Raw genomic sequence first — 23,926 nt, forward strand, 5'->3', positions numbered from 1 at the left:
TGTGTGCTTATGCTAACATCATAAGACAAAAGTTGGTTCCGTGTTGTGTGTAGTGAGAACGCGCTAGAGTGAGGGGGGCCCCCAAGCCAAAGCTTGCTTAGGGCCCCCAAAAGTCTAGGGCCGGCCCTGATTATGGGTGTATAGCGTTCATGGCAGAAGCAGAATCAAACCTTAAAAAGCTGGATGTCCTACAAGCTCAGGCCCTGAGAATATGTAGTGGAGCTTTTAAAACATCTCCAGTATCAGCAATACAGGTGGAAATGGGAGAAATGCCTTTAAGAATAAGAAGAGTGAAGTTAATGTTGGCATACTGCGTAACCCTTCAGGGGCATTGTGATAATCATCCTGCGAAAAGTATTTTGAAAGACTGCTGGGAGCACAATGAGTCACATTTAACAAGTTTTGGATGGATTGGTGATGTTAAAGCATGCAAGTATAGGTTTGAATCAAATACAGTATTGCCCCACAGTTCCAATCTCGTCCATTCCACCCTGGTTATTCCCATTGCCAAGGGTAGACCTCAATACACAAAAAGAGTTGAAGGAAAAGAAAGAACTACTACCAGTATGGCGTATAGTCCAGAATTATTTTTGCAAGATATCACTCAGACTCAACAATCATATTTACAGATGGCTCCAAAGATCCAGAGACAGGGCGTGCAGGGGCAGCAGTTTATATCCCAGTGAGTAATACACATATAAAGACAAGGGTAACAGACCATGTGTCAGTATACACCACAGAGTTGTTGGCATTGGTATTGTCATTGAAATGGATAGAGGAGAAAGAAATACGTAACAGTATAATTGCATCTGACAGCTTTTCAGCATTATCGAGTATATGATCAGGCAGATCTTCATTTAGAATGGATATAATAAATGAAATATTTCTTATGTTATATAAAATGCAAATCAAAGGCATAGCAACTCGTTTCATCTGGGTTCCTGCTCATGTAGGTGTGGAGGGTAATGAACAGGTGGATATTCTGGCCAAACAAACACTCAGAATTAGGAACACAGACATAGAAGTTCCACTAGGCAAATCGGAGGTTAAAACATTCATACAGAAATATGCACAAACAACATGGCAAGAACATTGGGACATTAATGATACAGGAAGACATCTTTATAAAATGCTAAGGTATGTGGGGGACTGAAGGAAGGTGGGGTTTAAAAGAAGGGAAGAAAATGTAATTTCTCTGATGAGAATGGGTCATACAGGTCTCAATCATACGTATAATAGGAAAGCATCCAACTGGAAAGTGTATACACTGTAGCCAGCCAGAAACTGTTGAACATGTTTTACTGCATTGCAGGAAATATAGTACTCAGAGAAATGGGCTTTTCCAGACACTCAAGAAAGCAAAATACCATGACTTTTCGCTATCAGGGCTGTTAGGGAAAACATCAGGCAATATGTATTGTGAGATTATTACGTTTCTAAGATAAATTGATACATTTAAAATAATTTAGACTAGAGTTTTGGTTCTTTTATTTTATTTAATTTTATTTATTTTGTTTATTGTTTTCTGCATAGTCTCTTGTCCACACTCCAGTCCAGTTGGTGGCGGTAATGCACCTGCAAGTTGGTTTGCCAACCGCCAATAAACACCGAAGAAGAAGAAGAAGAAGAAGAAGAAGAAGAAGAAGAAGAAGAAGAAGAAGAAGAAGAAGAAGAAGAAGAAGAAGAAGAAGAAGAAGATTGAATCGATTGCTCTCGTCTGGCTGTCACAGCGTCGTTCTCTGATTGGTCAACATTCCATGGCGCCAAAACAGCGAAGAGGAAGAGTTGAAAACACAACAGGAAAGACCTCTGCTCAATATTTTGATTATATCATTTGGCATAAAGATACTTTTGGCCTAATTTGAGCACAAAATGGACACGCAGTCATATTTACCAGTAAAACCTGGGGTGGGGATGGAGGAGAACTTTTTGTCTCTCGACGATATTTTGCTCTCACATGAGAGACTTCCTATCCGGACAGAGTGCAGCTTCCCCCGGCTGGGATTCCTGGAGAAGTCGAGTGACTCGCACGACATACCGGAGGTGAGTAAAGCTCTGAGGAAAATGTCGCCCTGATCGTTTTAATGTTCATTGTATTCAAGGTATAATACTTTTAATACTTTTTTAATACTACTTGTACTTAAGTACAAGATCTGAGTACTTCTTCCACCTCTGTAAATAATGTAATGCCTTTAAAGCAGGCATGACTGTCATTACACACGTCCCATGGTTACACTGACAATAAACAACAACAATCAATAGCGAGGACACAAATCAGGAAACTAAGATAGAAAAAGCTAAAACTTGAAATGAAAACTAATAACGCTTCACGTCATTGTCATTACAACTTTAGTGGTTACATCACAGTTCATCGAGGATACTGCAACTTCCTAATACTGAGCATCCAGCGGTGACATTACAAATAATTGAGCATAATGAAATGTGTTTGGTGGTCCTTATCTGTTGGCTGAACTGATTCAGAACACTTTACACTACAGAGGAGGCCCCCTTCATAAGGCTGGTCATTATATATATATTATATTGGTACCAGGATATGAGATTAGATATCGTTAAGTGTCTTTTCCTGGTTTTAAAGTCGGCATCACAACAAAGTGATGGTCTTTAATATTGCTTGCTTGCCACTCATTCTAATATTTACATTTCTTTATCGCCCAGCCCTTTTCACATATTATGGAAGTTTAATTCTACTAACTTTGAGTTAATGAGAAATACTTTATGTAATTATACAACCGTTAGCCTAACCTAATGAAACAAACGTAACCTATGCAGCTGGACCCCAGGGAGAAGGGGTCTTCACAATGACTCCCCCCTCTGAGGACTCTTTCTGATGTCTCAGGGTACAAAGATGGAGCTTCCTCTGTGGCTGTCGAAGGGTCTGTACGAGAAGAAGAGGAGGGTGCTGTCCGTGGAGCTGCCCAAGGTGTACAGAGAGGGCTGGAGGACCGTGTTCAACGCTGACCCCAACGTGGTGGATCTGCACAAGATGGGGCCCTACTACTACGGCCTGGGCTCCCAGATGCTGCACTTTGACAGCCCAGAGAATCCTGAGATCGCACAGACGCTGCTGCAGGTGAAACACACACACACACACGCACACGCACACACACACATTATGCACGCTTTAACAGCTCCCAACATCTCTTAGGCCCTTTGTCCACAGTGTGTTTTTTAGTTTCCCCCCAGTGTTTTACCAACACTATGGACTGTAGGTAGGTAGGTAGGTACTTACTTACTTACTTTTTTATTGTACTGCGTACCACATGACAACAACTTGAGCACTATTTGTAAATGTAAACAAATCCCCCCGTCCCTGAAACTGCAGAATGCACATTTAAAGACTTTTCTTGTTTTATTGACCTTCAAACAAAGGTTCACACAGAATAAAGAAAATAAAGTGCAACATAATATAAACCTTGCTTCAAGCCAAGGTACACAAAGTATTCATACTAATAAAAGTGTACAACTTGCATTATTACTAACCTTTGTTACCTAAACAGAAGTCAAACAAATATAAAAGGTGTGATACTTGCATTAAATGAACCCGTGCTTCAAGCCAAGGTACACTACACAGACGATATGCAAGTATCGAAACAAATAAAACAAGTGCAACTTGTAGCTAAAAGCTCGATTGCCCTTTGCCACGTCAACCATTTTCTCACCCGTTTTGTATATGTCAAATTCATATAATAGGGTAAAGAAAAACCCTGTATTCGGTATGAAGCGGTATACCGCCCAGCACTACTACTTAATATTATTTTGTTATGCTTTGTATGAATGAGCTTCATTGCTCAGTCTGACAGCCGTAGAGAAAGGAGGACAATGCGCTTACAGAGATAAGTCACTCACTCACCGGCAGAAACATCCAGGGTCCGTCCGGCCAATCCGCTTAAAGCAATTCACTTCTCTGTGTTTGTTATTATAGAAACGGCCAAAACAAGCTTCTTATCCAATTTCCACAGGAACTTCACCAGCTCTTTTCTGAAAAGTAAGTAAGTGAAACTTGAATGAAAGGCAGGGACATTATTTGGTAATGGTGGAACACTGGCCGATATCATGTTCATGCATCGATAAACAAACGATATGCTGTAGGCAGACGGACAGACCTACTGTTTAATTGTGTTTTATTACACATGAAGTCAATTGAAACAAGAAAGTGGTCACAGCTGCATCAACAGGAACAATGTGCTACATAGAAAGTGAGAGCACATTTGGTTAATCTTCCTTTCTTTTTTTTCCTGAGAGATAACATGCTTTACAAACTTGCAACACCCAACACCCTTTTTTCAGTTTCTCATTCACTTTATGATAACATGTCATATAAATAAATATTGCATTGTACAGCAGGGAAGATGTTTTGCAAAAGAATATCATATATTAAAAGACACAAGTCAGATTCCTAACTGAACAGCCAGTGTCATTTCAAACATCACAGCTAGAGGGAGCAATCGGATCAGAAACATGGCGGACTGCTGGGTGTCTGCTGCAGCTGTTACAGGCAGATGTTCTCTAATCTCACACACACTATAAGACTTCTCCCAACAAGGTTATTACACACTTAAAGTGGAAAAGGTGTCTGCCTGGTGTTAAAAAAACAACCATTAAAGTAACCAGCTGGATATCGGATCCCCATTTCCATGTGATTTATTATGAACAAGAACCAAATCAGTAGAAACTGCAGAAACTTCTAAAACATCCAAAAAGTAATCATTCCAATCATTTGCTGGTGCAAACTATGATTTCCATTTGAATGCAGGTTTATCGACTATATGCCAGCTGTACTTGTCAAATGTTAGAACTAGCTGAACACAACTTTGATGTTTTAATATGTGAAGGAATATTTTGAGAGATGGTTTTCCCTGAAGGCGAGTAACCTGAAGTTATACCTATCTGAAGTTTTACATATCAAAGGTTTTCCAAACTAGGTCAGTCAGAAAAGCGCCAGCAGGCCTCATGTACCTTCATTAACTCATCGCGATCACTTTCACTGGTACTGCAACTTGCATTGGAGACATTGATCATCTTTGCATCATTACTTTCATGAAATCTAATACTCCCTCAGTACCCTGTATGTGTGTGTGTGTTTCCTCCCTCTAACTTGTGTGTGTCCTTGCCTTTGGTCCAGACGTTCATCGGGCGCTTCAGGCGGAACATGGACTCGTCTCAGAACGCGTACAACGAGGACACGTCGGCGCTGGTGGAGCGTCTGGACTGCCTGGAGAAGGCTCTGTTCTCGTCGGGGCAGAGTGGCCTCAACAGCTTCCAGAGCTGGGAGAAGGGCCGGGCCTCGCAGCTCACCGCCTCCAGCCTGGTGCTCAACTACCGCAAGAGGAAGATCAACGACCTGCAGCCCTGACCCGTTTCAGTCCTCTCTGGCGGCTCCTGTCATTTCCTCTCCCACAGACAATCCCCCTCCCCCATCTGACCCCTGCTCTCCAGGGTGCGACGCCCCCCCCCTGTGTAGAGTATACATTTTATTTATTTTGTCACATTGTACACATCATCTTGACCATGGCTGCACCACTTGGAAAAACTGCGATTATGACTCATCGCAAATCCTGATTTAATTAACAATATTTTTAGAGATTTAACTATTTTGCATCGTTACTCTCAATGTTATTAAAACATATTAAAATGATCAAGGTGTGATTATTTTTGTGTAGAATACTTTTTATAGGGCAGGAAATCTCTGCAGCTCCTCAATACCTCATACTACTACTAATAATACTACTAAAAATAGAATTCTAGAACATCCTGAGCCAGTGTTTCCCCTACCATTGTCTGGGGGCGCATTATTGATCATACATGGATTTAAGTGGAAAAAGCCTAACAAACATGATGAAGGGGTGACGGGGGGGTAGCTGCCTGCTGAAGTGTTCAATGTGGGTCAGAGGGTAGACAGCGAGAATACAGAGGTCACTGCTGATGTAAATATTGACCACGTCTCTGGGCTGTGTATTGATCCTGATATGGGTTTTCATGACACACAGAGGCATACACGTGTTTACTTTTAGAAACAACAATGAATATTTACCCTTGTAAGTACTGGGGATAGGTTATTGGCTTTCTTGACAGTTGCTACATTTTCAATTGAAATGAATAAAAGGTAAACAAAAAAATACAAATACTTTCAAAAGCATTAGATGTTAAAGTAAAAATGTGCAGATTATGAGTATTAAGAGTTCAACCTTGAATCATTTTGACATACATTTATACCAAACATGTGTTAACAGTTGACCTCTGAGCGAGTGCAGAGCTCCCTGCTGCTTCTGGTGGCCGACAGGTGCAAACGCACTACAACAACCCAAAGCTTCAGAAAACGATGCAAATATAAAAACACATGCAATTACCGAACATCTAAACCAACTTGATAACACATTCGCAGTGTTTACAAACAAATTAAAAAGGGATTCAAACGGCTGGGGCCGAGACCGGAGCGCTGTCCCTGTTTCCTTTTCCTGGAGAATATTGGCTTGGAAATCACTCAAATTAGAAGCGTGGCTGCTTCTGGAACGTCCACTAGTATGAGAGCATGGAGGGAAACTTGAAGCCGACCTGCTGCAGTGTTTCCTCTTACAATGTGAACCATGAGAGCCTTGGGATCTTGATGCTGCCTTCTGCTGTGGTATTTCAAAACCATAGTAATTGGGGGGCCGTCTATGTCTTTTGGTTCCAGCCACTAAGTCAGGGGTACTCAAACTTTTTTATTAAAGGTCCATTTGTGAACTTTATACAAGGTCGGGCTCAATGCCAGTAAAGTCGTCGTTCCCCCCCCCCCCCCGGAGCGGAGCAACGAAACTGAAATTAAGAAGCAGTTTCTTACGGCGCGCTATGCATGGGGCCCCTTGAGGGGGTTTCCCGACATGTCGTTGCAGTAAATTAAAGGGTGTTTCACACACACATTCAATACATACATACAGTATGATGGCTTGAACTAGTGGGAGAAATGGCACTGTTTGTCTGTAGTCAATGCCTTGAACCTCGGCAAAAAAGGTATTAGAAGCATTAGAAAGTCAAGGTAAACTTGCGGTTAACTTGCGGTCTGCAATACGTGTCACGCTCGCGCACACAAGTAAATATATATGCACGTTCATTCTCACAACGCGTCAGACACAAGAAAATATACATTAATTTACATCAGAATCAGAATTTTTTAATTTTGTATAATTTACATTTTTTTATAATGGGACACAGGGTTCGGTCCGGATTGATTTGCAGTTCGGTCCAGATCCAGACCTTGGTCCGAAGTTTTAGAAGCCCTGTCCTAAGTCATAACTAATTGGCTTTGGGGGTTTGGCTAATACTTCCAGAGATAATAGGCGCGTTCACACCGGAGTACTTTTCCCACAATAGTTCATCAGAACTACGATATATTTGCGTTCACACCAAAAAGCCCCAGGAACTAAAGTAGTTCAAATTAGTTCATCTGACCCGCTTTTCAGTCCCTGCTAGAGAGCAGGGACTGTTGTGGGAGAAAATAGTTCATACGTCTGATTGGCTGTGCGGAATGCAAACAACGCCCGTTTGACTCTGAATTTTTTTTTGTAAGCGGCCATTGTATTTGCTCGCTTCAGCCAGCGCACCTGAAGAGATTACTTTTGTGAAAGCAGTTATTATAGCAACACTAAATAAATCATTGGAGCGGTGGAGTGATGAGGATGTGTCGGCGCTTCTGGCGATTTACTCGGAGGACGCGAAGCGCCACATTCAGAAGCTTTCTACTGAATGCAGTTTCCGTGGCTCAGCAAAGTTAGCAGACCTGGCAAAGTCATGTCGGGACGACTACGAAGGTAAAATAAAATACAGGCACTGCACTGTTTTAATCTGCACAATACTGGTCTTAGATGTACTTTTATTTGCTCAGTAGATTGAGCTAGCCATGCTAGAACTTGCTATCATAGCTCCAAGCTGGCTAACAACATCTAGCTAGCTAGCTATTCTCAGCCGTGCCCGCTATGAACATGTTTTGACTTGTGGAGAAGTGTGCAATGTTCTGTAATTTGCTTCACTAACTCATGGCACTAATCGTGTGTTTCAGGCGAGGTGTTTCTCTCTGGATTAGAAACTAGTTTTCCCCTCCGGGATAAAACGATAATATAACGTTAGCAATTAGCATGCTAGCTGGACATAATGCTACCTCTAACAATACATTGTAGTTGCTATAATTTCAAGTCATTTGCAACATTCATTCTACATGTTAATGGTAAAAGCTTAAACAGTTGATTACCTGCATGCCACAAAGACTGATGTTCTAATATTTTTGCACATTTAAGTAGAAATGTAATTGAAATTCTATTTATTTTTCCTTTTTTTTATTGATTGTTATAATTGTACTCAGCCATGTTATGTTAGATGTCAATCCACTTACACTGTAACTACTCTGGCCTTGAAAGAAGGTTACACATCTAACTGATGTCCACTAATCCCTATAAAACAAAGTTCAAGCATACATTAAGCACAAAACAATAAATAAGGGCACTTTGATATTTATTTTTTATTTGATATTATTTGATCCTATCTTATCTTCTACTTTACACCTGCATTTTGTACACTGTCCCTGCCTGCACCATGTCCAATGTTGGACAATGTTGTCTCGTCATTGCGATTAAACTGATCTTGTATCTTGCTTATATCACCTTAGGAAAGCAGGCACGGGATGACAGCTTCCTTGACACCATCATGGCGATGGACCGCCGTGCCATGGTCAGCAAGGAGAATGAGGACCTGCGTGCCAAGGAGATGCACGACGAACGGCTGCTACATTCACACAAGGCCCAGGAATCGGACGACCAGCTGCTCATGGTGATGCAGCGCCATGCTGACTCGGCGGCGCGCCAGGTGGAGGTGTCGGCGCGCCAGGTGGAGCAACAAAATACCTTTCAGGCTGGGCTTCTGGCAGTGCAAAGCGAGTTGATTAAATCCAACAGGCCTTCAATAAAAAAATATGTAGTGAGTTTCAGAGCAGTGTAATAATTATTTGACCTAAAACTAAATGTTTTTATGAACATGACATCGGGATTTGCTAACTTTTGATTTCCCCCATTTTACACGACACAAATGGAGGCCACTATGGGCCAAAACTAACACGTAGGTTTCTGTAGGGTTCATGGCAGACGGATGCAGTTGCTCTCAGGAGGATATATAATAAAGGTGTGTTAACTGCTGAGCCTATTTACTGTGCATACGACACACCTGGCACAGTTTATTAATTTCACACGTAGCATAGCGCGTGCATGTCGTCGTCCAATCCTTTTGTCAATCCTTCTTAACCGCCTTCGCTTCCGAATCAGCATTGCTATTGCATTTGACTGGTCGACGATCTGTATTTGTGTTTGCTTAAATAACTCAGACGAAGCTCATGTCTGAGGTCGGAAGGTAAACAGACGCCTCATTTACAGCAAGTGGGTGCGGGAGGTTTTTCTTCTTCTTTTTCTCTCGGTTTTTTGGCGGATTGCAACTTTAAGGTGCATACCGCCAGCTACTGTACTCGCCCTGAAGTTGTTTGCGGCCTGCCAGTAAACCCAAAGCAGAAGAAGAAGAAGTGACGTCAGCGGCTTCATTTGCCTAATCCACCCCCAGGAACTCATTTTGGTGTGAACGCGATCTGCTTTAGTTCATCAGAACTAAAAGAGCTCTCATGAACTTAAGTTCTCATGAACTATTGTGGGAAAAGTACTTGGTGTGAACGCGCCTAATGATGACAGAATGTAGTGCTCTCGATGAGAATTGGCAATATAGGTTCAGGTGAAATGCTAGGCTCTGTTTGAGGAGGTGTGGATGGCCTAGGGGATGTTGGAGACAATCCCTGGTTAGCCTCGTCTAAGTAGAGCTGGGTTTAGTCAGTAACTAAAAAAATAAAAATAAATAAACATTGATAACTCCTTGGGAGTCATCCAGGTTCTCAGTAAAAGGAACCTGACCTCCATTGTTGGGTCTGCACGCCATCAGTCGCTGAATCAGCCATAGTGTGGCTCAGTCTCCGGCTCGAAGGACCATTTTGTTGGGGATGAAGTGTTCAAACTGGAGCCACAGACCACCAGGAGACAAGAGTTGCAATTTTCCTTGCGTAATTTTTCCGGATAATTCAGTTGTCAAGATGGTTGCTTTTGCCAACGGTTCTAGTAAAAAGTTGAAAACAAACTAATTACAGCATTTGCACATTTAAATAATACTTATATTCAGGGTTCGAGTTATGTGGGAGCCAATGGGAGCTGAGCTCCCATAAGGAGGGGACTGAGCTCCCACGGACGCAGTGAAATCATACATCTGTGGGGGTCGCTAATACATTACCAACAACCATTATTTTAATCACAAATAATGCATGTGTCAATGTAATGAGTATTATTTACGTTAACGAGGTAAATAGGCTAAAAGAAAAACATGTTTTCCAAAAGAACAACGCATCTCTTGAATGACAATATGCCTGCACTGCAATACATTATTGCGCAATCTGTGCCTGTGAGCGTGCTGCGCGAGCCGAGATGATGTGTGTGTGCGTAGTCGAACCTTTTCATATTTAAGTTTGTAGCAAGTAGAGGCCTGCTTCTGCTTCTGCTGTGTGTGTGTGTGTGTGTGTGTGTGTGTGTGCGCGTTAGTTTTAAAGACCCCCATAGAGCTCAGTTTATAACTCGAACCCTGCTTATATTATATGCCATAACTGCAGCACGTTTCTCCCAATGGAAATGTTTTGGACCGTTGCAAGTTAGCACTTCTCAGCCACCGTACAACAGGATGAATGGGGCCAACTGCACTACTGGATCAGAATTGATTATTCTACGGCTTAACCTGGGTCATCACAGCAACACTCCTCAGGATTATATGAACATTTATAAAATAGAGTATGCATTCACAATGAATACATCCTCCTCATTGAAGTTCTACCTCAGTCTGCAGTCCCACCCACAGTTAGGGTTTTATGGTGAGACATCTAAACTGTGAATTACGTGGATGTAACCATTACTGTCTTGTTGCATGTCTCTGCAGGCAGATCTATGGCAGGCCTTTCATTATTTCTGTCTGTGTGTCCCGGTGGGCATTCTCAGCCAAAGCAAAGCAAAGGGCAGACTGAGGGCGAGCGGCCAGGAAGCTGACACACAGGACACTAATGCTGCCTCTGGCTTCTGTCCACTGTAAGAGCCTCTGACATTTGGTATTTGTTGGGAAACCATTTGATAAAATGCTTGAGAGGAGCCCAAGGCTGAGTTTTTTCCTTACTCTAACCCTCTCATTGTCTCTCATTTAAAATATATAGGTACCTGTAATGACATTTCTATTCATTTCATTCACATTCAAGCCCTGTATCTCTGTATCTAATTTCCTCCCTCTTCCTCACTGTAAATCTTTGTGCAGACAGCGTTTGTATTCTGAGCTAATATAATTACTGTATATTGAATTTATATACAAGGTCGACATACTTTTCATCACCTTATCCAATTAGTTTTAAATTCATAAGAACCAAGCTTATGTATTTAATATACATAAACCCTATGCATTGAAACTCTTAACAACCAGGTTTATGTTTTAAAATGAATAAAGCCCATTTGTTAGAATTGTATTTCCAAGGTTTGGGTGTTGAATATTAAAGGGACCCTAGTGATCATTTTTGGGTTATTTATTTTACCCTTCCCATTTGTAAATTTAAATGGTTTGCAAAGGCTGAAATCCCTGTGTTCCCTCCAGAGGGAGTTTCTCTCCCACACCATAGACTGTATATATAAATGGACGTAGGGTCCGTGACGTCACCCATAGGATTCTGCAGAGTTGCCGAGAAGCCCTTAGTAGGCGGAGTCGGCCACTAACGGCTCGACAGTGGCGTCAGAGTTCCACTCCCGCCTGCTCCAGCCTGCTCCAAATAAGGGCAAAGAGGCGGAGCCGAGGCGGGACCTCCTGCCTCCGGGCTGGAAGTTCCAGAGCTAGCTCAAGCTACCAAGCTAAGCTAACATGCTCCCCATCTGCACACTGCCGTCGCATTGTACGTTTCTAAGGTAAGCGGACATGAGACTATTCAGCAAAACTATAAATAATAATCTAAGTTGAGTTTTTAGCATAATACTTCAGAATCTTAAAATCCCTTAACGTTTTGTATGCAATGTGCTAAATGCAACACTGGAATCAAGCAAATATTTGCATGACATTAGTTATTTATATTTTGCCATCACTTAATTATACGTTTAATACATTTAAGTTAAGCTAAGGTGCATGTGATGATAGCTAGTTAGTGCTCTTACCTGTGAGGCCTCCTCCAAACAGCATTATAACCAGACTGTATCATTAAAACTATAAGTACCAGTTCTAGATCCTTGACTTTAGACAAACAATTCAAAAGACAAAATGTATTTAAAGACCAATCTTTATTTGAAGGTGCCTCTTAACCTGGGATATTAGTTATACAGTAATAGTATTGACAATCTAAAAAAACTGAGCAACTCAACGGTTCACTTTTATATTTCTTATTGTCTAAAGCATTTATTATTTTCATTTTTCCCCTCTCATATTCAGTGTGGACGGATTGAGACAGCGTGGTGTCCAGAGAGCTGCAGAGACTTCAGGGAGAAACCTCCGTGTGATGGACGTCCAGTCTGTTGGTTTGGAGAGGACTGAGGGTCTTTCCTCTGTGAGGAGGATCAGACCTGATGGAGCAGAGAGACAAGAAGCTAACAGCAGCAGTCACTTGACAGAGCTGTCACTCAATGTGACCACGCCCTAATTTATGCAAAAACTTTAAGACCTAATATAAATAAAAGTGTCATGTTAGAAAACAATTCACTCACAGATCCATAATCATGAAGGTGGAATCTAACTATATACATAATAAAATGTATTGCAGCCAGGGCTAGAAACGTTTTTTTTCTGCTGTGAAATTGGGCTTTTTAACATGGGGGTCTATGGAAATTGCTCCTTTCTGCAGTCATCGCCTATCGGCCAATATATGAACTGCAGTTTGTGGCACAGTATTGGCGTCCCGGCTCTTCCCCAGAGTTTGCCGCTTGTCCCACACACTCCTTTTGTTTACTTCTGTGACATACTGACATCACTATGTAACACATGCACTTCTATTGGCTAGCGCTCCGACACATTGTACGTGATAGGCTAATGGTGCGTTCACACCAGACGCTAATTGCTCGAGTTTCACTGCGGCTTTCAGCTGTGTTTACTCGCGTCATTCAAACAGGATGCGCTGGCGAGGGGGCGGGGCTTATATCCATGTCAATACTATGGTACATACCAACTACAACAAAATGAACATATTTTATCGTGATTTAATTGTTAATACACATTTCAAAATGATGCCAAAGTAACAACATACTGATATCGGTTTGTAAATACCATTAATTAATGTGTGTGTGCACAAGATGGCAGGAGAAACCGTTTTAAATGTGTGTTTCCTGTATGGAGATCGGATCGATCAGGCTAAACTAACCTGTATATGCTCCGTCCACACTTACAACGTCACAAAGACATAAATACAACAGCGACTGTATTCGCCATGACACAGACAGTCTGTGGTTTGTACTTGTTTAACTTTTGTCCAGTTTCTGAACAGATATGAGGAGCTGTGTGCTCTGTGTGCTAACAGCTAATGGCTGATGTATTGGTTATCAGATTCAACGTCAGTGGCGGCAGGCTGAGATCCTGAATGCTGATTGGCTACCGCGAGAACGCGTCACGCAAATTTGATGCTCGAGTTAAACAAATTGAACTTTCACGATTGACGCGGCCCCCTTCAATCGCCTCATTCACGCCGTGTCATTCGCTTCACTCGCGCCGCCTGAGCGAAATTCGTGTCTATTAGCGTCTTTGCATTGACTTTACATTTAATCGTGCCGCGCCCAGAAATCGATGTGTGAACGCACCATAAGAAATCTATAAGCGGTTGACCAATCACAACAGAGCTGGCCAGCTAACCAATCAGAGCAGACTGGGCTCTGGTTTCAGACAGAGGGTGAAAAGAGGTGCTGCAGCACAGGCAGTATGAGAAAAATAAAGAGCTTTTTGAACATTAAAGCATGGAGACATGTCACAGTAGAGGCATAACATCTTTTATTTCCCAGGTTTATATATGTATCTATAATCTTCCTTAATCCAATTTGTTCAACTGTCTGATCACCTGGTTTATTGCATTATTCCAAATAACTTAAAGGGGACCTATCATGCAAAATGCACTTTTGTACGTCTTTTATACATGAATATGTGTCCCCGGTGTTCCAGGGAACTCACCAAGTGTCAGAAAACACAACCCTCTCTATTTTCCTCCATACCCAAATCTCTAAAAAAGGGGCTGCAACGGATCTGATAAAAACTGATCCAGATTTGAACATTTCTATGACGTCAGGACGGAGGAGCTGACCTATCAGGGGAATGAGAGGTTGCCGTGGCATGGTAACAGCATGGTAACACGACGGCCCCCTCCTTTGCAGGGGGGCGTGGTCAGCTGCAGCGCATGCAAAGACAGGGTGGAGGAAAGCAAAATAGAGCGAAATGAGGCATGGCTAAAATGCATGATCTGTTTGGTATTTTGAAAAAGAAAACTTATAAATATACCTTATATAGGTATGGCCCTACAATATATTATTCAAATATAGCATGATAGGTCCACTTTAAAAGGCATCAATGTATTTGAAATGTTTTACCACATTTTTTCCCATTCTGTTGATTCATGTTTCCCGCTGTGAAGAGCTTCAAAGACTCCAAACACAGCTCAGTGAGATCCCATGTTTTATGTTCCTGGCTTGTTAAGGAGTGAGTTTGAGTGTGTCTGTTACTCAAATGAGTTTTTGCCAAAAATAAAGTGACAGCTCACTGCACTCGACTTAAAAACACCAAGCTGGTAGAATCTTGAGAAACAGTATCAACCATCATTTGTGACCGGTAGCGACCGTGTTTATGGGAGAAAGTGTTCAGACTGCAGCTGTACCAACCCAAATATATTACATTTACTATAATAGAAGGGACATCATGTTTTTATCTCGTGCTGTGCTTTATTCTCCTCTCCTCTTTTTAATCCACTTCCCTTATCTTATCTTTTAAATCCTCTATTATCTTCTCCTTTCTAAGAAGTGCCCCACCCTTTCGCCTGTTGCGCTCATGTTCCAAAAGAAAGGGGATAAGTGCAGGAGGAGAGGAGAAGAGGGCTTAGAGATGAGAGGGACTGAATGTCAAGAAAGAGCAGAAAGAACAGAAAGAGGAAGCACTGCAGCATCCAATCACATCTTGGCGATGAGGTGTTAGGATTAGCTGTATCTGAAGCAACACCCCCGCTATGCTATCCAAATGAGTATACCCCCCCCCCCCCCCCCCCCCCCCCCGCGCTGGCACAAGAACAACAGCTTGTACAATGCCATGTTGTCAGGGCAGGGGGAGGAGAGGGTCCGACACGCTGGGGGCCAGCTCCATTATCTGTGGCAGGTGGCAGGAAAAAATAGTCAGCTATTTGGTCGATGTGAGATCTGAGTCTGACTATGCAGCAGAGTTTGGACCGGGCTGTGTGACTGCTGCTGACTGACCATTACAATCTGTTTGTGTTCTGGTGATCATTCTTAAGGGCAATTAAAACATCCCTTGATTTCACATTTACCTGGAGAAGACTGACCAGACAGACAAGATCTCTGTGGCCAGGATACGTTTTGACTCTAGACTGCATTTAATAAATGGTCACATGCAGATAAAGGGTGCAGAGTTAGGTTTTCATTATTGTCAATATGTTTTCCTGATATGTGATGCATTTTCCCCATTCATAAGAGTGGGGACAGATCAGACCCTACTAACCACCGTGGCCCCTGTGTCAGCAGTGGTTCTAGTACCCCATTTCTATCAAGAAAATCATGCAATAAATCACGATTCAAAATGGTAAATGTTGCCCAGCACTATAAAAAAACATGTAATTGAACATGAGCTCTCTTTGTACAACGCCAACAACATCAGGACATTTCAAATGGCAGTATATGGGACTAAAAGAAAGATGTGTAGACATCAAGTGTGAGATAATCTCCATATTCCAATTCAATCTGTCATAACATATTTCATAAAGTCATCCAGCCCAAAGTATGGAGTCCCCTCAGTCATCAGATCATGGACATGGTCAGCTGGACAAACCTCCAGCAGAATCTCTACATGCAGAACTCTGCAGAAACATTTGACGCATTCCCAGATAAACACAAACAACTGCATGCAGAGCAGAATCAGGCACTACTGGTAATTAGCATTCATTAGAGCACTCACATCCTTTAACCGCTTTAAACTGCCCCCCCCCCCAGACTCACAACAACACTGCTGTACCAGCCACAGAAAAACTCATTATAACACAATGTAAAGAAAACTATTAATAAACAAAGGCTTAAGTAGGTTAGAATGTTTTCTGACCCTAGAGATCATGAATTTAGTGTTTAGTGCCTCAGTGGTTTAGTTTTAAAGCTCACAATTTTACTCTTTTGGTTTCAAGCTGCAGTTGGCAGATATTTTAATGAAAAGGATTTTCTAAGCGCTTAATGGCGCGTTTCCACTACAGCGCGGAGCACGGTTTAAGAGGGCTGTGACGTCAGCGGCCCGTTTTTGCTTGCGTTTCCACTTGGCCTAGTACCGGCCGGCGGGTCCTAATTCACAGTTTTTCTGGCCTCATAAAATCGTGGGTCTAGGGCCAGAGACAACGAGGCTGAGTCGGGCTGAGTATGCTAAACTAGAGAGAGAATCGCTGGCAAGGGGGCTACAACTACAACAAGATGGACATATTTGACCGTGATTTAATTGTAATACACGTTTCAAAATGATGCCGAAGTAACAACATACTGATACCGGTTAGTAAAAACCATGAATTAATGCTTTGTCAAGTCTGCAGACAGACGGCAGGCGAAAAACCTTTTAAAATGCGTGTTTTCTAAATGGAGATTGGCTAAGCTAACGCAGTATATGCTCCGACCGTCCACACTCACAACAACGGCCTATACAGACATAAATAAAGCAGCGACTGTATTCGCCATGACACAGGCAGTCTGTGGTTTGTACTTGTTTAACTTTTGTCTAGTTTCTGAACATATATGAGGAGCTGTGAGCTCTGAGTGCTAACAGCTAATGGCTGTGTTGTTTTTCTGGGGTTCTCATTGAAGATGACGTCACGGCTCCGCCTACACTGCGTTACTACAGATACTACCCCAGTTCCTAAACTGTAATGGAAATGCGCCATAAAGTGAGCCAGTCCTAACGAGGCCTAGCCATACCGAGCGAGGCCGAGCGAGGCCGTGTAGTGGAAATGCGCCATTAGTTACCTGCTTTACCAGACAGACAGGCCGTCGTTGCCCCTCGGTCTGGCCGTCATGCCCCGAAAATAATTGTACGTCCTACGGCCACCACGTTTCAAAATGATGCCGAAGTAACAACATACTGATAACGGTTAGTAAAAAACGTGAATTAATGCTTGGACAAGTGTGCGAAAAACCTTATAAAATGCGTGTTTTTCTGAATGGAGATCGGATCGATCAGGCTAAGCTAACGTTGTATCTGCTCCGTCCAAACTCACAACAACATGTTACAGACACAGATACAACAGCGACTGTATTCGCCATTATACAGACAGTCTGTGTTTTGTTCATGTATAACTTGTATCCAGTTTCTGAACAGATATGAGGAGCTGTGTGCTCTGTGTGCTAACAGCTAATGGCTGATGTTTTGGTTTTCTGATTCAACGTCAGTGACGGTAGGCTGAGATCCTGGTGGATGTCAACAATCCTCTGGCTGCCATCAAAGAAGTAGTAAAGTGAGCGTCAGGCAGAACCACAGCAACAGGGACAGCCACAACTCAAGATGCAGGCGACGCCTCAATGCTGACAACTGCCAAGTGACAGACAGAAAAAACATATTTATATTTAATATATTTGGGACATGAGAGTATACAGGTACAGAGAAAGAAAAGAAAGAAGTAAGATTACGAATACGATACCCTCTGTCCTTGCAACCTGACATCAGAGAAGAAAAAACTTCCAACAGAACCCCACAGTTGATGGGGGAAAACGGACAGTCCTCAGGGAGAGCCAGAGAGGAGGGATCCCTCTCCTAGGACGGACAGACACGCAATAGATGTTGTCTGTAAATGAAATAGATAATACATTTACAACATAGGTAGAAGATAGGAGAAGATGGTAGAAGGTAGAACATGAAGATCGATCCAGGTGGATGTCAACAATCCTCTAACTGCCATCAAAGAAGCAGTAACGTATCGTACGTCGCATTGAAGCTTGCCGGTGGGCGTGTCTGGCGGGCGACCAACCACCAATCACATTAATCTCCCGCCCCGGACACACAAGCACACGGTTTGATTAGCTAGCGCTTGTACTGGCATATGATTTGATTGGCTGGTGCTTCCGTCGACACTTGAAAAGTTGAACTTTTCTCAACTTTCAGCGGCAAAGAAGAAGAAGATGGACCATTATTCAGTTTCCGCTCTGTCATACACACACATGCGTTTTTATACAGGTACACACAGTACACACTTTATACAACATGCACATACATATACAAATACACACAGTTATATGCACACAGTGCCGATTCTAGAGTCTGTGGGGGCCCTAGGCAAACATTCACTGGGGGCCCCTCGAACCAGCTTTCCATCACCCTCCCCCCCCCGGAGCGGAGCAAGGCAACGAAACTTAAGATAAGAAGCAGCATTTTACGGCGCGCTATACATGGGGCCACCTTGAGGGGGTTTCCCGACATGTCGTTGCAGTTAATTAAAGGGTGCTTCATGTTGTCGTTGCTGTGGACCTTCTTAATTTACCTTCTTTGGGGGCCCCCTTCTGGTCCGGGGCCCCAAGCAGTTGCCTGCCTTGCCTGTCCGCAAGCGGCGGCCCTGAATGCACACATGCAGTTGAGAGGTCAGAGCGGAGGCAGCCAGTCTAGCCAGCGCCAGTGAGCAGTTGGGGGTTAGGTGCCTTGCTCAAGGGCACTTCGGCAGTGGCCCAGGAGGAGAACTGGCTCCTCTCCAGTACCAGTCCACCGTCCGTATTCTTTGGTCCGATCGGGACGTGAACCGGCGACCCTTCGGACCAAATTCCAATCCCCTACAGACTGAACCACTGCCGCACCAGTGCATTTGACCCATCCTATTATTAGGAGCAGTGGGTAGAGCACACAGTGAGTGCTTTTCAGACTGGATCGATGGAAATACACTTTGGAGACAGACAAGCCGGGAGGCTGGTTTTAATTCCCTGCCTCTGTGCTCATTGTTCATACTGTATTTCTGTGTCTGACGGGTTTTATTTAAAGATATTCATGCATAAAGTCATGATGTGTTGGTGGGCAGATTTTTAGTCCAGGGAGACTGTGGTGGATCTTTGGAAAACATAACAGTACACAAGCAAGAATCCAAATATACTATTATATATGCTTCGCCTGCTGAAGTGCTACACATTATAGTAAGAGATGGAATAGTACTGTCAATATGGAATGAGAAAAATTGAGGTGGGAGAGAAACTCCCTCTGGAGAGAACGCAGGGATTTCAGCCCTTGCAGACCACAAAAACCTATTTAAACCTGATGGTCTCAAACACATTAAGAGGGCAAGTAATTCCACAAATGGACTCTTGACAAGGCACACGTGTTAATTGAAAACCATTCCATGTGACAACCTCATGAAGCTGACTGAGAGAAGCCAAGAGTGTGCAAAGCTGTCATCAAGGCAAAAGGGGGCTACTTTGATGAAATAAAATATAAATCATATTCTGGTTTGTTCAACACTTTTTAGTTTACTACATAATTACATGTTTGTTCTTTCAACGTTTTGATGTCTTCAGTATTAATCTAAAATGTAGAAAAGAATTCAAATAAATAAAAACCTTCGAATGAGAAGGTGTGTCCAAACTTTTTTTTTTGACTGATACACACATACATGTTACAACACACAGATTACACTGTAAATAATCAGGTTCCTTTAACAACCTCTCAAAGAACATGATCAGTGCAGATCTCTACACATATGATATGAGCTTATCTCTTTGGATGAGTAATATCTCCTTCAGTATTGGGATGTAATATTTGTCAGTGTGTTATTGATGTTTTCATACACATTACATAACTGTCACATTATACAGTATCACTGTGGATGACTGTGACTACAGTAGTGGACTAGTCTCAGTTAGTTGTGGGGTTGAAGTTGTTTATGAGAAAAGGACCATGTCTTATTTACCAGGCAGTGAACAAGTGTGGGCTTTGATCTAAACACCTGTGACAAGTGTCAACAGATATCAAATGTCAGGAGAATCTGCTGCGCCTCTCGTCCTTTAGACCTCCACTTTTCTCACAGGAAAGTAGCGTATAACGTACATGTCGTTACCATTTCGTAGTCACCATAAATATGGAAGCCATACTTTTACAATTGTATTTCATAATGTATGCATTTTGCTGTAGTCTAGAGCAGTTTGCAGTAGTGGTGGTTCAGTGCTCTGCTGTACAGTGTGGAGGATCATGTCTGTTGACAGACACTTTGGGAGATGCAGAGATGGAGCCTGGGGCTGTAATAACAGAACAGTCCCAGTCTGCAGCCTCACTGACGGCCTGACTAATGGCTAAATATTGCTACAGTTTAATACGAAGAGGAGCAATGACCAAGTGGAGAAGAACTTTTCTGAATTCAGCTTTATAACATTTAAAAAGTGGATTAAGTACACATTTTATAGCCATACTAAATTAAAGTACAGCAAAACAATAAAAAGTATTCACACCAAACAGCTTCAAACAATACAAAACTACAAATTATAAAAAATGTTATTATAATAAAGTAAATAAGTCTAAACGAAATGACTAGGTTAGCTAGCTAGTTTACAGCAGATCTGCAGTAACATCAGAATGAGGTATGTGATCACATTGTTAAAATAAGACAATAAAACATTTTAGTTAAGTCACTGTCACTGGTAATGTAAGTAGCAAACAGCACTACAAAGTGGTTACCAGGTTGTTCTGGTCTTAACCTGAGAAAGTTGTAGATCACGTGACATGGACGCCAGCCATTGGAAATGAATGGTGAAAAAAAACGTAGGTATCCTACAATTTCAGAGGCGTTTTTGTAGAAATACTACGTCCCACGTTGTGGACCAACGTAGTGGACCAACGTAGTTATTACACATCCCTGTTTTTCAGGTCTCAGGCTCGAAAATGACATTTCCAGAACAAATGACCATAACTACACTTCTAAAAGAGGAAAATTAATAATATTTGTTCTCAAAAGCAATGATAAACCTTTGAGTTGGATGTAGAAAAGTCAGAATCAATATAGATGTTTTTTATTTTAAAGAAAATTCAGATTGAACATAGTAAAAAAACTGTAAATTATAGTGTCCGTCCAAAAATAATTTTTTACTTATAGTGAAAACCACCCTTGAATGATGGGATGGTAGACTAAAAGCTTTAGGAATCTAAAGTACAACATATAATAAGTACCCTGTATCAAGATTGATGCAAAACAAGTGACATTTGACCTTTTTAGAGAGGTTTAGCAAAAAAAAAACACTTCTGGGGTCATTTGGGTGGATTTTCCATATCTCTGGCCCCCCTTGGTCGATTTTGCTGATTGACATCTCTTTTTAACCGCTAGAGCCAATGGAATCGAGGGGAAGTTCCACATACACACACAGGTTACCAAATAAGGAGTGAGAGTGACGCGTAGCCAAAACCGGAGTTGTGACACACTCTGGTGGCTACCATTAGCAGCTAATTTTTATTCTCCGATTTTTGCATACAAATTGAATTATGGATTATCAATAATTGTTTCAAAGTGACAGACACATTGGATTAACCTATGGATTAACATTCAGCCGCATTTTTTCTCGTTTTAATTCCATTGAACACGACATTTGATCAGAATAACAGCTAAGGTGAGCATATCTCCGTGTTTTGCTACCTAAAGCTACGTCGTGTGTTGTCTGTATTTGCTTCCCCTGTCACGAGTTCTGATCGCTCAGTGATGATCCTTATATTTCTATAATCTGTGGACTCTCAGGATGTTATCTAAGCTTGTTTGTGCAGATCCAATAAGTATATTGATCGGTATAGCTAGAGTTCTGTGCTAACGGCCTTAAGATCTTTTCGCTCGTGGCTAATTCAGAGGCTCAGCGTTAGCTTTGTGGGGTTTTTTTGCAAAAAAAAAACAAACAAAAAAAAAGATCAGTTAGCTGTGTTAGATGTGTAGGCTATCTGCTGTCCTGATGTCAATGGGGAGCTCATTCCACCATTTTGGAGCCAGGATAGCAAACCGACGTGTTTTAGCTGATGGGAACTTGGGTACCCCTCGCAGTGCGGGTGCAGCGAGCCGTTTGGCTGATGCAGAGCGGAGTGCACGTGCTGGGGTGTATGGTTTAACCATGTCCTGGATGTAGGAAGGGCCAGATCCATTCGCAGCATGGTACGCAAGTACCATTGTCTTGAAGTGGATTCTAGCAGTTACTGGAAGCCAGTGAAGTGAGCAGAGGAGTGGCGTGGTGTGGGAAAATGTTGGAAGGTTGAAGACCAGACGAGCCGCTGCATTCTGGATGAGCTGCAGAGGTCGGATGGCACATGCAGGTAGACCAGCCAGGAGGGAGTTGCAGTAGTCTAGGCGTGAGATGACGAGAGCCTGGACCAGAAGTTGTGTCGCTTTCTGGGTCAGAAGGGGACGTATCCTCCTGATGTTGTAAAGAGTGTATCTGCAGCAGCGGGTTGTAGCAGCGATGTTTGCAGTGAAGGACAGGTTGTTATCTAGGGTCACACCCAGATTCCTTGCAGTCTGAGTCGGGGAAACAACAGAGGGGCCGATGTTGATTGTTAGGTTAAGAGTGGGACAATCTTTTCCCGGAAGGAAAAGCAGTTCAGTCTTGTCAAGGTTGAGCTTGAGGTGGTGAGCAGACATCCACTGAGAGATGTCTGCTAGAGAAGCAGAGATGCGTGCGACGACCTGGGTCTCTGAGCGGGGAAAAGACAGAATTAATTGGGTGTCGTCAGCGTAGCAATGGTATGAAAAACCATGCGGGCTAATGACCGATCCGAGCGAGTTTGTGTACAGAGAGAAGAGGAGGGGACCAAGAACAGAGCCCTGAGGGACCCCTGTAGTTAATTGACAAGGGTCGGACTCGGACCCTCTCCAAGTTACCCTGTAGGTGCGGTCTTTGAGGTATGAGGTGAGGAGGGAAAGTGCAGAGCCTGAAACTCCAAATTCTTGGAGAGTGCGAAGGAGGATCTGATGGTTCACCGTGTCGAATGCAGCAGACAGGTCCAACAGGATGATGACAGAGGAGAGGGAGGCTGCTTTAGCAGTGTGCAGTTCCTCAGAGACAGCGAGGAGGGCAGTTTCTGTGGAGTGACCTGCCTTGAAACCAGACTGGTGCGGATCCAGAAGGTTGTTCTGATGGAGATAACAGGAGAGTTGTTTAAAGACAGTGCGTTCAAGTGTTCTAGACAGGAACGGGAGGAGAGAGACAGGCCTGTAGTTTATAACATCAGACGGGTTGAGAGTGGGTTTCTTTAGGAGAGGGTTTACTCTTGCCTCCTTGAGACTGTTTGGAAAGTGACCAGAAGTTAGAAGTGTTGATGAAATGCGTGAGAAACGGTAGAATATCAGGAGCGATAGTCTGAAGGAGGTTTGAGGGGATAGAGTCCAGAGGACAAGTGGTAGGACGGGCAGAGGTAATGAGGGTAAGAACCTCACTTGGAGAGAGAGAGGGGAAAGGAGGTTAGTGTGTGGGTGAACGCTGGGTCTGGTGACCCAGCGGTGAGTAAAGGTGAGTCAGAAAAAGAAGAACGAATGTCATAAACCTTTTTTTCAAAGTAGTTAACAAAGTTGCTTGGCAGAAGGGAGGAGGGGGAAGGGGCTTTGGGGGCTTCGAGGAGGGTGGAGAAGATAGAAAATAGTTTTTTGGGATTGGAATAGGAAGAATGGATCTTATCTTGAAAG

At 42.7% G+C, this 23,926-nt stretch overlaps 1 protein-coding gene across 1 annotated transcript; it reads left to right on the forward strand.

Moving 5' to 3' along the window:
* The first annotated feature begins 1,618 nt into the window (after positions 1-1,618).
* gins3 (GINS complex subunit 3) lies at positions 1,619-5,656 on the forward strand. The gene is made up of 3 exons (XM_034122178.1): positions 1,619-2,043; positions 2,858-3,091; positions 5,144-5,656. The coding sequence occupies exons 1-3, from the start codon at positions 1,873-1,875 to the stop codon at positions 5,372-5,374; spliced, it is 636 nt and encodes a 211-aa protein (XP_033978069.1). The 5' UTR covers positions 1,619-1,872; the 3' UTR covers positions 5,375-5,656.
* Positions 5,657-23,926: the final 18,270 nt, after the last annotated feature.

This window comes from Trematomus bernacchii, unplaced genomic scaffold (assembly GCF_902827165.1).
Source record: "Trematomus bernacchii unplaced genomic scaffold, fTreBer1.1, whole genome shotgun sequence".
Taxonomy (NCBI): domain Eukaryota; kingdom Metazoa; phylum Chordata; class Actinopteri; order Perciformes; family Nototheniidae; genus Trematomus; species Trematomus bernacchii.

Bases quoted from the DNA above. Each gene is read 5' to 3' on its own strand.
- gins3 (XM_034122178.1), top strand. From the start codon at position 1,873: ATGGACACGCAGTCATATTTACCAGTAAAACCTGGGGTGGGGATGGAG. The intron at 2,044-2,857 runs GTGAGTAAAGCT...CTGATGTCTCAG, and splicing joins ACTCGCACGACATACCGGAG to GGTACAAAGATGGAGCTTCC. The intron at 3,092-5,143 runs GTGAAACACACA...CCTTTGGTCCAG, and splicing joins TCGCACAGACGCTGCTGCAG to ACGTTCATCGGGCGCTTCAG.